The sequence below is a fragment of the Lipotes vexillifer genome, unplaced genomic scaffold, assembly GCF_000442215.2.
Source record: "Lipotes vexillifer unplaced genomic scaffold, Lipotes_vexillifer_v1.1 scaffold916, whole genome shotgun sequence".
Classification (NCBI taxonomy): domain Eukaryota; kingdom Metazoa; phylum Chordata; class Mammalia; order Artiodactyla; family Lipotidae; genus Lipotes; species Lipotes vexillifer.
Window position 1 is genome coordinate 2,521,127 of NW_006798383.1, and position 14,505 is coordinate 2,535,631.

The following is a 14,505-nucleotide window of genomic DNA, read 5'->3' on the forward strand; positions in this document are numbered from 1 at the left end:
AACTTACATTTTTAATAATATTATTTTTTAAAAAACTTGGAGCTGGGATAGGTGGCAGAAGGGAGGAGCCCAGAGCTTTACCCCTCTACTACCAGCCACCTAAGGGGAGGGTTTGCAGGAGGGGCATTCAACCAAGCCCCATAACTTTTAAGTCCCTAAGGGCTGTGGGCATAGACAACCCCAGGCTTGAAGAGGGTGGAGTCAGGAGGATGAGGGAACCCAGAACCTGGGGTGAGGATGGCGGCAAATGCCCTGGGAGGTGGTCGGGACATTTCTCAGAGGCCCAGGGTCCACATAGGCATCCACATGAGTACCCCCTTCCCCCAAAAGGCTCTGCAGAGGCCAGCCCCAGCCCAGGGCCACTGGGGGGGCAAATCTTGGCACCTGCCCCCAGTGAGTCCAGTTCCTCCCTGAAGCGGGTGGATGAGGCTGCCCATTTTAGATACTCAGTCTCTTCATTCTGTCTTCTGCTCCCTGGGGCTTCGAGGGGTGGGGCAGACAGGCAGAGCGCTGGGTGGCGGTGGCCATGGCAAAGCCTTTACTGGGAGGCCTGTGACGTGGGGTTCTCCGATTTGCTCTCTTGGCTGGACGGAGGCTTGCTGTTCCAGGGGCTGTTGGCGCCCAGGGCAGGGGAGTTGTTAAAGCTGTCCTCGTCGTCAATGCCGTTGGCCGCGTCAAACTGGGTGTTCTCCAGACGGGTGATGAGCCTCTCGTCCTCGTCCCCGAACTCCCCGCCCATCAGGGTGGGCTCCCCCACCACCATCACATCCTGAGAGTGGCGGAGGTCCCCAAACATAATCGGGGCAGGGGCTCGCCCAGCCCAGGGCAGCAGATACCCCCAGAGCCCCAACACCCACCCGGGAAACTCAACCTCCCCCCCCCCCACTTAAACCCCACTTTAAAACCCCAACTCCTCTGATACCCTCCGCCCCTGGAATACTTCCCACTGAAGGACTGCAAAGCATCACAGCCTTTAACCTATATCCACTGGATTCTGGGAGAAGTCAGTCTACTCCTCTAGCTCCCTAGTCCATCTCTCCAAAACTTTAGGGGGCTCCTCAACTTCTGTCCAATGTAAGAGAGGGAGCAGATCAAAAACACCGGTGGGGAAATGTATGTGCGTGTATGTATTCTAGATTTGCACACATTCAAGTCTGTGTGTCCCTCTGTCAGCGTGTCTGTCTCTCTGGTGGTCTGTGTGCCCCTAAGCTGTCTGTCCTTTATGTCCATACGTTCCCATAGCTGTCTCCGTCCCTTGATGTCGTTCGTACGTTGCTACGTCTGAGTCTGTGTGATCACAATCATGCACGTGACTGACAAGGACTGTCATCAGGGACAAGAGTTAGCCCACGATGGCAAAGTACACTGGGAAAAACTGTCTTTGTTTCTATGTCTGCTAGTGAGCTCAGGATGGGACAGGGTCAAGGGTCAGGGGCCAGCAGTGGGGCAGCCCAGAAGAGAGAAGAAAGCCGAGATGCTTACAGGTACCTGGCTGGAGAGGGCGAAGGTGCTGGCTGGGCTTTTCTTCTTGCTGTTGCTGTTGTTGGTGTTGCCGCCCCCCGAGCTCATGGTGCTGCCCCCTGACATCTTCCTTTTCCGCCGCTTGCTGGGCTGCTGCCGTGCAGGCTCCGCTGTGCCAGGGAAAGGAGACTCAGGTGGGGTAGCGCCCTGGGACCCTTATTCCCCATTCCGGCTCCTAAGGAGCCTGAGCCTACCCTGATCCCAATCTCACAGACCCAGGAAAGAGGAAAGGGCTTTGTGAAGAGACAGCAATACAGCCTTGGGGAAGCAGCATCAGATACTGGTAAGAGCAGGTGCAGGTGCAAGGCACTCACCAGGGGGTGCTACCATGCGCTGCCACTTCTGGAAGAGGCAGGTCTTGAGACAGTCACGGGGGCTGAGGCTGTAGGTCTTGTGGCGGGACATGAGCTCCTGCATGGGCTCGAGTATCACACAGAGCTGGGGGGAGACCAGTTAGTGGCTTGTCAGGGGACAGACGTGGAGTGGAGACCAAATGGGATGGGGCAGAAATTGGGTGACCAGAGACTCACTCGGAGGTAGTTGAGAGTGGAATTGGACAGCCCACACCGGGTGATGTTTTTGGAGAGCTGATCCAACATCTGGGGGTCCTGGGCCTAGAGGAGGAGAAAGGTAAGAATACTAGCACCTGGGTTGCATCTGCTCACCTGCCCTATCACCTTAGCCTTGTGACACCCGAAAGAAGAGGGGCTACTATATAAAAACCCATTTTTCAGATGGATAAACTTCAACCCTCTGTCTAGGGCCACTGGCGGGTAATGGCAGACCTCGTTCCACCCTTCCCGCTGCCTGCCCTCAGCCTTGTGGCTTAGATCCTGTGCACAACTCACATGCATGGCAAGGATGCTGCGGGGGATGAGCTCTCGGTGCTGCCGGATACTGAAGTGCCACGTCTTTATCCGCATCATGTCATCAAACATGAACTCCAGGTACAACCGGCCCTCCACACAAACCTGGAAACAAGCTTGTCACAAGTCTGCCCACCACTCCACATACCCAAAAGTATATCGGTTCCCCTGTTTCCTCATGATTCTCCCACTGCATACACTCCTGCCACCTGAACAGAAACCTGGGTGCATAACTGACATGGACCATCTCCTCATATACCCACCACACCGGCCCACACACACAGAGACACACAGACAGACAGACAGACAGACACACACACACACACACACATACACACACACACACAGAGTAGAAACGCTTAAAAGATTCTTGTCCTCTCCTCTTGTAGCTAGTAAAACACTCGTCAGCCATAAGCTCCATGAGGACAGGCTCTTGTTCACTGGTGTCTCCCTGTGGCCCAGAAAACTGTCATGTACAAACTCAATACATGTCTGCTGAATACTGCAGCATGCCTGCCATCCCTGTGTATCTTGCCACTTCCCATTATGTCTCCCTGGGGAAAAGCCAAGTACATTTTTGGGAGCCAGAAGGGGAATCAAACCCAGGTACTTCAGCGCTCCACATCCAGCTGGGTGCTAACCTGGGTGAACATAGGTTTGCCATGCTGGGTCACCATGCTGCCCTGGTCACAGTCAAGGGAAACAAAGTTGCTGTGGAATGCCTCCTTGGGGTGCTTAAGTACATAGTAGAGCTCCGTAGCACCCCCCTCAAAGATGCTGCGGAAGTAGCGTGGGATCAGGGTCCGGCCAATGGCTGCAGAGATGGGACAAACTCTTCAGAACAGAAGGATCTCAAAAGTGGTTAGGCAGATACCACCCCTGCCAAGACAGATCCCCTGGGACAAATACCCACGCCCAGATCTTAGAAGGACACAGGAGATGTACGCTCTTACAGCAGCACTGGCAGGACCCCCAGAGGTCACTCACTATATCTCTTTGGTCCATCCTCCAGGCAGAAAGTGATGGTTAACATGGCATCATCCTCAAAGAACTCAGTTGTGAAAGCATCCCACCAGAGATTGTCACACTCCTAAGAAGCACAGGGAGGGGTGTGTGTGTCAGAAGACATGCCACAGAGGTGCCCAGATGGCCCTCTCCCTCCAAGCTCCTTTCCCCTGGCTATACCTCTGTCCAGTTTTGAAGCCGTTTGTTAAGCTCGAATATCCTGTAGTCAGTTTGGTTGCCATATGGTGTGTGCCTCCTGGGGGAAGTGAAGAAGGGAGATCAGTAGGAAGAGAGCCTCCCCCCACCACCTCCACCTTCACCCCTGTAATGGAAAGCACCAACCTCCCCACTGGGCTCCACTTACCCAATCCCAGGCTCCAGGTAGGTAGGCGGGTACATGGGAGTTGGGCTGTGTAAGGGAAGAGGCTATGAGAATGGGGGTGGAAGACAGGAATTATTGGGGGGTGTCACTCCCTCCCCTTTTCAGGCAGGATGCCATCTGGGGAAGGAACAGGAAGTGGACAAGAAACTCACCCCACATCCCGATCTAGCATGGTGCCGGGATGGAAGGGGGGGAAGGCGTTGCCGTTCGGGGGCTCCTTGGGCGAGTACAGCTTGAATGACTTTGAGGAACAACCTAGAAGGGAAAGAAAGAAGGGGTCTCCTGAGTCCCTCTTGGCAGTGCTCCTGGAAGTCTGCTAGACTGTATGCACAGGGACTGGTCTTCTGGAGCCCCCGAGGGCACTAGGGGAGGGAGACTACCCTACGGAGCACCTATACCAGTTTTTATTAAGAAACTAGAAGTTCTCAGCCCTAATACCCAAGACCCCACTTCTTCATGTGGCTGAGCCCTGGATGACAGAATTGAACCTCGGAAGAAATGTCAATACCACAGAATAAATATCTAAACATCAGAATCTAAAATTTTGATAAACTCCCTTTTCATCTACATTATTTTGTTTAATCATCATCACAACCTTGTGAGGTAGCAGGGTCGAGTGTAACATTCCCATTTTATAAATGAAGCAACTAAAAGTTCAAAGGGACTTACCAAGATCGTACAGCTACTAACTGGCAGTTAGGACTTGAGCCTAGTCTTCGATTCCCATATCCTATAGTATTTACCCCTCTATTGCCCTCTGGAGACCAGGCTGGGGGAGGGTAAAGGGGGATTTTGCCAACTCCCTGCTCCTTCTCCACCCCCAGGGTCTCAGGAGGGCAGGGGATAGAAAGATAAAGGGTGGGGGGAGTGCCTGCTGGGTGCCGCCCACCAGATAACCAGTTGGGCCTTCTGCCTCTCCCACCAACGGCCACTCCCTTATCAGCCCAGCGCCCCACACACACACCCACCATGGGTCTAGTATTGTCTCCAAACCAGAAACCCAAAGCCTCAACCCCTTTTTTCTCCTTAGACTTGCAGTGAGGGAGGGAGGTAGACGGGCCTCCAATGGATCCCACTCTAGTTACATATAGAAAATAAGAAGCCCCAGGGAAGGAGCCTAGGTTTCAGGGGCTCAGTCTAGGAGGCAGGTGGTAACTAGACAGGGTCTCTGCTTGTGTGTATCTGTGCATGTGCTCATGTGTACCCTCTCCACCTCACTCAGAAGCATACACAGTTCTACTCCTGCTCTACTATTACCTGACTGGAAGAAGTGTTACATTCATAGCTAGGTAAGAGCCAGGTACCCTCACAATGCCACTTATCCCCTCCCCACCAGACAGGAGGAGATCATGAAGCAGAGTCCTAGTCACAGCTGCTTCCTCATGTCCCCCAAACTTGATTGCATTTGGAAGGGTAGCTGTATCGGCTGTATCTGAGCCCCATCTCCAATTTAGATAAAAGATCTATTTTGTTCCTTGGGAGGAAGAGACAAAGGAACACCCTGTACCAACATGTATCATTTAATTCTCTCCCCTGGGTCCCCTCCTCACAATATGGGCCAAAGGAGGGTCCCAGAGCGGCCTACCCTCCACCGTCCCCAAAGACTCAGTGCCAAGACTCAGAGCCTGTACCTGCACACGCGTGTGCCTCATCCTGCCTAGCAGGCTTGCACCCTCAGCTCGCCCCAACATGTCTACCAAGGGCTGGAACCCAGCAGCCCCAGGCAGGATCAGGGTGCCTGCAACAGGCCCTTGCCCCACGCATGAGCTCTCACAGGCCACATCCAAATGCTCCCAGCACGACATACACAGCCTTCACATGCCAGTTAGGACTGAATGAGGAGCATGTGTCCTCAGGAAAGAGACCGTCCCACCCAACCCCAAGTCCCCCCACTCCACAGACAGGTCGACAAGGCCATGTAGGAAGTCAAAGCTCACATTAGCAACCAGAAGCCAGGCCTGGGCAATGCACCCAGTAGTCTAGATTATTAGACCTGGCCCTCATCCCCTACCTAGGCCCTCCTTTCCCCAAAAGCATTACTGCCCCTGCCCCTCAGTTTCAGGGCCACTTGAAATGTATCAGATCAAGACCCTAAAGAGAAGGGAGGCAAAACACCAGGGTTCCTCTCTAACTCTGAAAAAAGTTTCAGAGCTTCAATTTCTCACTCGAGAAATGACAGGCATTGCCTGGGGCTAGGTAACAGTACTGAGGAGCTAAAGCCCAAAGCTTTGGGGCCTCTATTTACACGACCAGTGAATGGACACAAACAAACTCAGCATCTCTCCAGAGCCATAGCAACTCCCAGTAGCCCCAGCACAAGGGCTGGGGAGTGAGAAGAGAAGGGGAGGGAACATCACCCAGACCATCTGTCCCTGCTGCTGCCTGTCCCCAGCAGCAGGGGTAGAGGGAGCAACGTGGGGGTGGGGGTGAGGGGATGGATGTGTCATCCAGTCTTGGAGTTAGGCAGAGTCCCGTCTCCCACCTCTAGCAACCTAGGAGCCCTTAGGAAGGGGGAGGAGAGAGGAAGAGCCCAGAACTAGTAAAGTTTTCTCAGAATGGAAGCTGCATCCTGTGGCCTAGCGGGGCACCTCCAGCTGGGTATTTCCCATGGTAACCAGCCTGACCCGAGGGCAGGCCCCCTCCCTTTGGGGGCTGACCAAAGGTCAGCAGGCCCGAGAGCCCTCTCCTCTATGAGCTAGGTCACCGCTCTCACAGCCAGCATACCAGGCCCGGGCCAGATGGAGGACCTTCCACCCACCCCCAACAGGCTTGCAGGGTGCCCAGACTTACTTACCTGGGAGAACTGAGGGGGCCAGGAGAGGTGCGGGGAGCGGCTGCGAGCCCAGAGGGGCCCTGGAAGGGGTGAGGCCTGAGGGGGGGCCAACTTCAGCCGCTCATGTCCCGAGTGGGACAGGCAGGCCTGGCTGGGAGTTCCACTCCGCGGGCTGCACAAAGACTCGCACGCACGGCCTCGGCCCGCCCCACTGCGGCCACAGCCCCGGGAGAAAGTTACAATGGCCACTGGGCTGGGGACCCGGGGCCAGGGGGCCGGCCTGGGGGGCGGGGGGCCGCGGGGAGTCCGGAGCCTTCTTTGTTTGCAAGGTTTCCCTCAACAATGGCTGCTCCGCTCTTTCCTCCTCCTCCTCCTCCTCTGCTCTCCCCGCCGCCGCCTCTGCCTCTGCCTCCAAGCAGCCCGCCCGCCCTCCCCAGGCCAGCAGGCCCCTCCGCCGGGGCACCAGCAGAGGCAGGGCCCGGCACTCACACTCACTCACACTCGCACACGCACAGACACACGCAGCGCCCCGCCAGCTCCCTTCCTTTTCTCCCTTTCTCTCCCTCCCTCCCCGCTGGCTCTCTCAGAGCCTCTCTCAGAATGAGGCCCCAGGGCGGGCGGAGGGTGGAGCTGCCCCCACCGGCCCCGCCCCCTCCCTGCGAGGAAAGAGGAAGAGGGAGAGAGGGGAGGGAGAGAGCTTGAGAGAGGGAAGCAGGCAGGGAGGACTACTGAGAAAAACAAAAGAGAGACAGAGACTGGGAGAGACAGGGGACAGGCCGGAGAGAGGGAGACAGAAGAGACTGGGTCTGGAGAGACCGGGATGGAGGGGAGGGCTGTGGGAGCCAGGAACTGGAATGCCGCTCCCAAGCCCCAAGCGGGGTGCTTAGGGGTGAGCTGGGGAGCCCAAGCCACAGGCAGGGATGGAGGAGGGCACTCGTCCTCTCTGGAGACTCCCAGTATCTTCTAACAGCCTCCCAAACATCCCCCAAATCTCTCTTCCTCTCCCTAGTGATCTCTCGGGTTGAAGGCTGGCCTGGGCAGCCACCCTTGGCTGGTGAAATCCCAGAGCAGCTGGGGGGAAGGCTCCAGGGGGTTATTTTTGACAGAGACACACTCAGACTTAAGCCCGTAAACACTGATTGGAAGGAGGGGGACACTCCAGGTTCCCTGCCCCCAACCCAGCTTAGTTCCAAATGCTGACTACCTTTGCAGGAAGCCCCCTTTCCCCCACCCACCCATCACCACCACCACCACCACCACCACCACCACCACCGGAGGCACGGCACGGCCTCGGCCCGCCCCACTGCGGCCACAGCCCCGGGAGAAAGTTACAATGGCCACTGGGCTGGGGACCCGGGGCCAGGGGGCCGGCCTGGGGGGCGGGGGGCCGCGGGGAGTCCGGAGCCTTCTTTGTTTGCAAGGTTTCCCTCAACAATGGCTGCTCCGCTCTTTCCTCCTCCTCCTCCTCCTCTGCTCTCCCCGCCGCCGCCTCTGCCTCTGCCTCCAAGCAGCCCGCCCGCCCTCCCCAGGCCAGCAGGCCCCTCCGCCGGGGCACCAGCAGAGGCAGGGCCCGGCACTCACACTCACTCACACTCGCACACGCACAGACACACGCAGCGCCCCGCCAGCTCCCTTCCTTTTCTCCCTTTCTCTCCCTCCCTCCCCGCTGGCTCTCTCAGAGCCTCTCTCAGAATGAGGCCCCAGGGCGGGCGGAGGGTGGAGCTGCCCCCACCGGCCCCGCCCCCTCCCTGCGAGGAAAGAGGAAGAGGGAGAGAGGGGAGGGAGAGAGCTTGAGAGAGGGAAGCAGGCAGGGAGGACTACTGAGAAAAACAAAAGAGAGACAGAGACTGGGAGAGACAGGGGACAGGCCGGAGAGAGGGAGACAGAAGAGACTGGGTCTGGAGAGACCGGGATGGAGGGGAGGGCTGTGGGAGCCAGGAACTGGAATGCCGCTCCCAAGCCCCAAGCGGGGTGCTTAGGGGTGAGCTGGGGAGCCCAAGCCACAGGCAGGGATGGAGGAGGGCACTCGTCCTCTCTGGAGACTCCCAGTATCTTCTAACAGCCTCCCAAACATCCCCCAAATCTCTCTTCCTCTCCCTAGTGATCTCTCGGGTTGAAGGCTGGCCTGGGCAGCCACCCTTGGCTGGTGAAATCCCAGAGCAGCTGGGGGGAAGGCTCCAGGGGGTTATTTTTGACAGAGACACACTCAGACTTAAGCCCGTAAACACTGATTGGAAGGAGGGGGACACTCCAGGTTCCCTGCCCCCAACCCAGCTTAGTTCCAAATGCTGACTACCTTTGCAGGAAGCCCCCTTTCCCCCACCCACCCATCACCACCACCACCACCACCACCACCACCACCGCCGGAGGCACGTGGGTGCAAGGGAAAGGGGCTCTGTTAGAGCTCAGGAAGGCAAACTTGCCCATCTGAGGGTCCCCAGAAGGGGTCTAGTCTGCTGCTGAATCCTCCCCCAAACCCTAGGAAAAAACGGTATATGGTTACCAGGGTAGGAACCTGTTCTCCAATGCAAGGGGGGAAGCCCAAGAGAGGGGGCTTTTCTAAAACTTGGATAGTGGTCCAGGCCCTACTACCTGGACAGAAACACACACACACACACACACACACACACACACACACACACACTCTCTCTCTCTCTCTCTCTCTCTCTCTCTCTCTCTCTCTCTCACGGGAAGTGGGGGGCAGTAAGGACTTCCTTCTTCTTTGCAATTTGAGTCTCAGCTTTCTATTCCCGCCCCCCCAACCAGATTCACACACAGCCCCACAACAGGATGGCATGCACACCAGCTGACTGTGCAATAATAATACTATTGCATCTGGCTCTGTGAACATCCTCCACACACAATTAACACAGCTCACTCTCACACAAATCCGTACCTGATACACACTTCAACCTGTGATATACCTCAAACCCCAAATAAACCCAAACCCAGGACACACACACATACACAGTGGGACCTGTGATGCACATGCCCCAAGCCCCAAGACACACCCCAAAACTGCATTATACCTCCTGAACCTTTGACAGACTGCTACACACATGTGTTACCATTTGTTACCCAGGGACTAACCCCACCCCCCTCTGAAATCTGCACACCATTCTCCACCATGGCCTGGCCATATGATACATCCTGGCTTTCATAAACCTATCGAAATCTATACTGTTCGGTCAGAATGCCTATCATCATACTGCCTACCACCAAGACTTGAGATACTTGTCCTGACTCCCAAATTTACAGCCCAACTCTGGGATAACTACATTCCTCCCCCACTGACAGGACAATTCCTGTCATTTGTTTTGCTCCTTTAAACTTTCCAAAGCACATTCACAGGCAGTACCTCAAGAGATCCTAATAGCATCCAGGGCCTATTATCCTAACTTGCACAGATTACAGTGAGACAGGAGGGCCTGAGGCTGGAACCCTGGTTCTAACCCCACTCACACAAGCCCAGCCCTGGGGCACTGCAGCCATTCCTACTGCCTGCCCCCTCCAAGGAATAGTCACTCCAGGCCCCAAATGACTATCTACTTGGGGAGGGGAGATGGTTGTGGGCTCTGGCTTCAGCATCCAGTTCAGAACTCAGAACCCCTACCCAGTCTGTTTCCTCAAATTTCAGGGAGAAGGGCCCCTAAATACCAAGATGTATCCAGACCCTGGCATATCATTCAAAACAGGCCCTCTCCTAGTTCCCCTTCTCCAGCAAGTCCTCTCTCAGTTCGGACTTAATTCTCCCACTTGCACAGGGGCAGATGAGGTCCAACTAAAGAGAGCAACTCAGAGTTAGAAGGCTCTAAAATTGGTGGGAGGTGGGGTGGGGAGAAAGCAGGGAGCAGCAAAGACTGACAAAGGTGATGAGGGAGGGAAGAGCAAGAGCACCCCTGCTGGAGGTGGGAATTCTGAAGGAGAGCAGCCCGCCACAGCCCACAGGATAAGGTACTAGCACTGCCCCCTGCCCGGGCCCCTGGGGCTCCCTGACCCAGGCCTCCAGTGTGCCTGCCCCCCTTCCTTTGTCTGTGCCCGGCCTCCCGTTGGCCTGGCGCTCTGCCATCCTCCTCTCCTGGCTCCCAGCCGCCACCACTGCTGCCTCCTCCCCTCCCCCTACTCCTCCCTACCTTAACCCTTCTGAGCCACATGCTGCCCCAGACAGGTCCTGGCCCCCTCAGCAACCTGCCCTGCCCAGGATGATGTCCCTTAGCAGAGGTCCTCCCTGCTCCTGACCAAAGCCCCAGAAGCTACTACACACCCCAGAAGCACTATGAGAGCTAGATGTGTGTATGTGTGTGTATCTTGTAGTGTTTCCTTCTGCATGTGCATGTGTGTGGGTCTGCGTGTGCTCTGGCTTCCCTCAGTCACATGTGTGGGGCATGTGCTGTCTCTGCCGGGCTGGGGGAGGAGGAGCCGGGAGACAGCAGAGCACAAAGGAGAGACTCAGGCAGGCAGGCAGGCAGGCAGCAGGCAGGCAGCCTGCCAGGGCGCCTGGGCCCCCACCCCAGGGCTGCTCAGGTTGCGGGGGGTGGTCTCTAGGCCTGGACTGGACATGCTGCCACGGGGTCCCTGTGTTCAGCCATGTGCTCACACACACCCATGCAAGCCTGGTGCCCTCCCTTACCCCAAATCCTACCATTTCTCACCCCCAGGCCACTCTCATGCCCCTCCCCAAATGGTTCTCTTGAAGACTAACCTCCATCCATCCTCTGTGGCACCAATCCGTAAGACTTCCTCACATTCAGGAAAAAGATTCCCCACTCTCGGCCATCTTAGGCCCCCTCTCCCCCAACCAGATCACCAGACACACAAAAGGAACATACCTTTTAGGGCACTGCCTTAAGTTGTCCCCCCTCACACATACAGGTCCTCTTCTGTACCCATGCTGCTCCCAGAGAAACTGAGAGGGAAACTTTCTCCCTTCTCCTACAGGACCAGGCACCCTACCTCAACTTCAAGATCAACCTCCCATCTACCTCCAGCCTGACAGCCCTTCCATACTCACCTCCTGCTCACTATTTGTAGGCACTAATAATCATACTTAAGACTCAGCCCTTTAGCTATGCTTATGTAGGGTGATGGAGGATCAAGGCCATGGGATGGACTCAGAGAATGGATGGATCTGAACAGCGTACTCAGCATGGGGCAATTGTAAAGAAAATACACAAACACACACACCAGGCTGGTAGGAGGAGGAATGATGGTGCCAGGCAGGATTCCAGCTTGGCAGGCTCTTCCCTCTCCTCCTCTCCCCGACCCTCTGCAGCAGGATCCAGGGGTTCCCACACCTGGATATTCCAGGATTCTTAGGCTCTACTAGCCCTCCCTCTGGGCCCCATGCCCCTTAAACGTCAGCCTCAGCAGGCACTTTAAGTGTGTGCCCAGCCCAACAGAGCTTTGGCCTGGGTCACATGATTTTCAAGGAAGCTTCCGCACTGGCAGCTTCCCTTGGGGATGTGTGTTGGGGGGAGGGGGGTTTCCAGTTGTGAGGTATGGGCCTCCCAGAGAACAGGGCATTTGGAGGGGCTAAGGATCCAAACCAGGCTAGATTCAGGAATACCTGACTTTCCAAAGAAAGCTAACTCCTGCCTGGGACAGGAGGGGGTCCTGCAGATAATTCAAGAACCCAGAGTCCTGGGGATGGATATAAGCCGTGTTCTGAGGCCCTCTGAAGACCACCTCTTCAGTCACACGGCCCCTCTCCTTCTTCCTGGCAGCAGGAAAGAACTCAGACCCAGGCCTTCCTCCTCCCTAGGAAAGAACTCAGACCCAGGCTGTCTGTCACTGGCAAGAGCTGATGTGTTTGGGGGGAGGCAGGGATCTGAACCTAAGTCCTCTCATTGGGGTCAAGCATCGCTCCCCTCAATTCAACTCTCACAAGTCACTCTTATTTCCTAGCTTGCCTGGGGCTGCCACATTCCCCCTCCCACTAGGGCGAAGATGCCAGACCCAAGGGCCCAATTATCTGCCCCCCACACCCCAGGAGGACCTCGTGTCCCTCAGGAGGGCCAACTTTCCCTGGCAACAGGCAGGATAATTTGGAGGGGGGCAAGATGGCCCCCAATCAATCCCACCCCCCCAAACAGGGTCCTCAGAAACAGCCTGGAGGAAGGTGTCACAGAATAGGTAAGAGGGAATAGGCAGCAGGGAAGGGGGGGGCAACCCAAACCAGCCAATCACAACTGTATGATGACCTGAGGGGGGGGGTCAAAAGTCCAGACTCACTTCTGATTGGCTAACACCCTGGAATTCTGGGAATTTCAGCCCCCCCAAAACCCCTCCCTAAGTAGCCTCCCCCACCAAAAAACACACAGAAGCTAACCCCAGCGCCCCTTACCCGTGCCTCTGGGCTGCTGCGCATTTACACAGCTGGGGAAAACCTTCCCCCGACTGAGGCCCCACACACCCCTCAAGCCTCCGACCACAGCCATGCCATCGACGCCCCACACACAAGTTCTCACCAAACAAGGGGTGAAGGATCGGCAGGGAGGGTTCGGGGAGGGGCCGGGCGGCCGCGCGCCCCACTCACCAGGACAGGCACAGCCCACTGACATCTTCACATCGCCCGCCGCTGGGGGCCCAGCCAAGTCACGGTGCCCGCCCCGCGCGGGGACAGGCCGGGCATGAGCCGCCGCCGCCGCCCGCGGCCGCCGCTGTCCTCGCCGCCGGCCCGGCCCGGCCTCGGCCCGGTGCGGGCGGCCCCTGGCTGCAGTGAGGGGCCTGTCAGGCGTGGAGCAGACAGGAAGGAAGCCAGGCAGGAAGGCGAGCTGTCTCTGCTGTGTGCGCGCGGGTGTGCGTCCCCGGAGTGTGTGTCTGTGTGTGCGCGTGTGCGTGTGCGTGTCTGTGCGCTCCCGCCGCCAACGCCGCCGCCGCTACCGCTCGCCCCCTCTAGCTCTCGCGCTCCCTCTCGCTCTCGCTCTCGCTCTCACTCTCGTAGGCGCCCGCTCACCAGCCCTAGTCGGGCTGGGCCGGGCTTTATTAATATGCTAATTGTCTGCTAGTGGGCGGGGAGAGCAGTGTCAAAGTGACCCGGGCGAGGGCGCAGCGGGCGGCGACTTGCGTGCGCCGCGCGGCGGCGGACGGCGAGGGGCCGGCAGCGCTTCGAGTTCGGCGTGCTTGTGACGCAGCTTTTAAAAAAGGAGACCGAGGCATAGACCCGGGAGAGGGCGGGAGAGCGGAAGGGAGAGGAAGCGAAGCCTCACGCTGGGTGTCCGTCCTCCGGGCGCCGCTGGGTTGGGAGTTTAGAGGAGCTGAAGCGGGAGCCGGGACTGGGGGAGGCGGGGCCAGGGTGGGCTTTGAGATGTAGCTCTCTCTCCACCCCCGGCCGCGCTCTGGGAGGGAAACGCGACTGCCGGCTCCCCGCCCATGCTCTCTGCTGAAACCCCAATCTTAATCCGGAGGCCCCTGGTTATGCGCTCCCACCCCAACGTGGGTGGGGAAAGCAGCACTGTCTTAATTCTAGTAGCAACCCCTGAATTCACCTTCCCCCTAAATTAATTACCCCTCCCTTGCCTGCTAAACCAGTTGGGACTGGCCCTAAAAGGGTTAATTAGGTGAGGTCCCGGCCCTCCCTCGCCTAATTGCCTGGGATCTGTGTTTTGCTGGGAGAAGGGCGGGCAGCGAAATGACCGCCAGGTTGGTCTGGGGAGGGGGAATCCGTAGGCTGTCCTTTACCCTTGCAGACTCTGACTCATCAGTCAAGATGTTCTCCTCCCTTCCCCCTTTCTCCATCCAGTTTCAATCTCCCTCCCCCCACCCCCCACCCCCAATCGCCTGGCAGCTGCTTTCCTTTGAGGGCCTCCGAGACTGGGAAGAACAGGAAGCAAACCCCTCCAGTGCCCCGTACCCGCAGGGGCTGGGGCCTCAGTTGGAGAGGGTGGGGTGGAAGGGAGGATGATGTGGATGGTCCACGTAAGGAACACTCTTTTCCCCGGGAGGAGCCTCCCCACCTT

At 57.3% G+C, this 14,505-nt stretch overlaps 1 protein-coding gene across 3 annotated transcripts; it reads right to left on the reverse strand.

Moving 5' to 3' along the window:
- LDB1 (LIM domain binding 1) lies at window positions 1–13,451 on the reverse strand. Of its 3 annotated transcripts, none has more exons than XM_007470384.1 (11): window positions 13,083–13,451; window positions 3,927–4,029; window positions 3,757–3,801; window positions 3,573–3,648; window positions 3,375–3,477; window positions 3,029–3,201; window positions 2,370–2,492; window positions 2,052–2,135; window positions 1,836–1,959; window positions 1,483–1,631; window positions 1–769 (listed from the first exon to the last, which is right to left on the reverse strand). In XM_007470384.1, the coding sequence occupies exons 1-11, from the start codon at window positions 13,105–13,107 to the stop codon at window positions 539–541; spliced, it is 1,236 nt and encodes a 411-aa protein (XP_007470446.1). In that variant the 5' UTR covers window positions 13,108–13,451; the 3' UTR covers window positions 1–538. The 3 variants fall into 3 exon arrangements, with proteins under 3 accessions (XP_007470446.1, XP_007470448.1, XP_007470447.1); XM_007470386.1 differs by having other exon boundaries at window positions 1,489–1,631; window positions 13,083–13,275; XM_007470385.1 differs by lacking the exon at window positions 13,083–13,451 and adding an exon at window positions 6,569–7,119.
- Window positions 13,452–14,505: the final 1,054 nt, after the last annotated feature.

What these genes read in the sequence shown, in the direction of transcription:
- LDB1 (XM_007470384.1), bottom strand. Translation starts at nt 13,107, where the DNA reads ATGTCAGTGGGCTGTGCCTGTCCTG. An exon ending in TACCTGGAGCCTGGGATTGG is followed by an intron (nt 3,649 to 3,756) that starts GTAAGTGGAGCC and finishes CACTTCCCCCAG; the next exon opens with GAGGCACACACCATATGGCA. An exon ending in GCAAACCTATGTTCACCCAG is followed by an intron (nt 2,493 to 3,028) that starts GTTAGCACCCAG and finishes GCTTGTTTCCAG; the next exon opens with GTTTGTGTGGAGGGCCGGTT.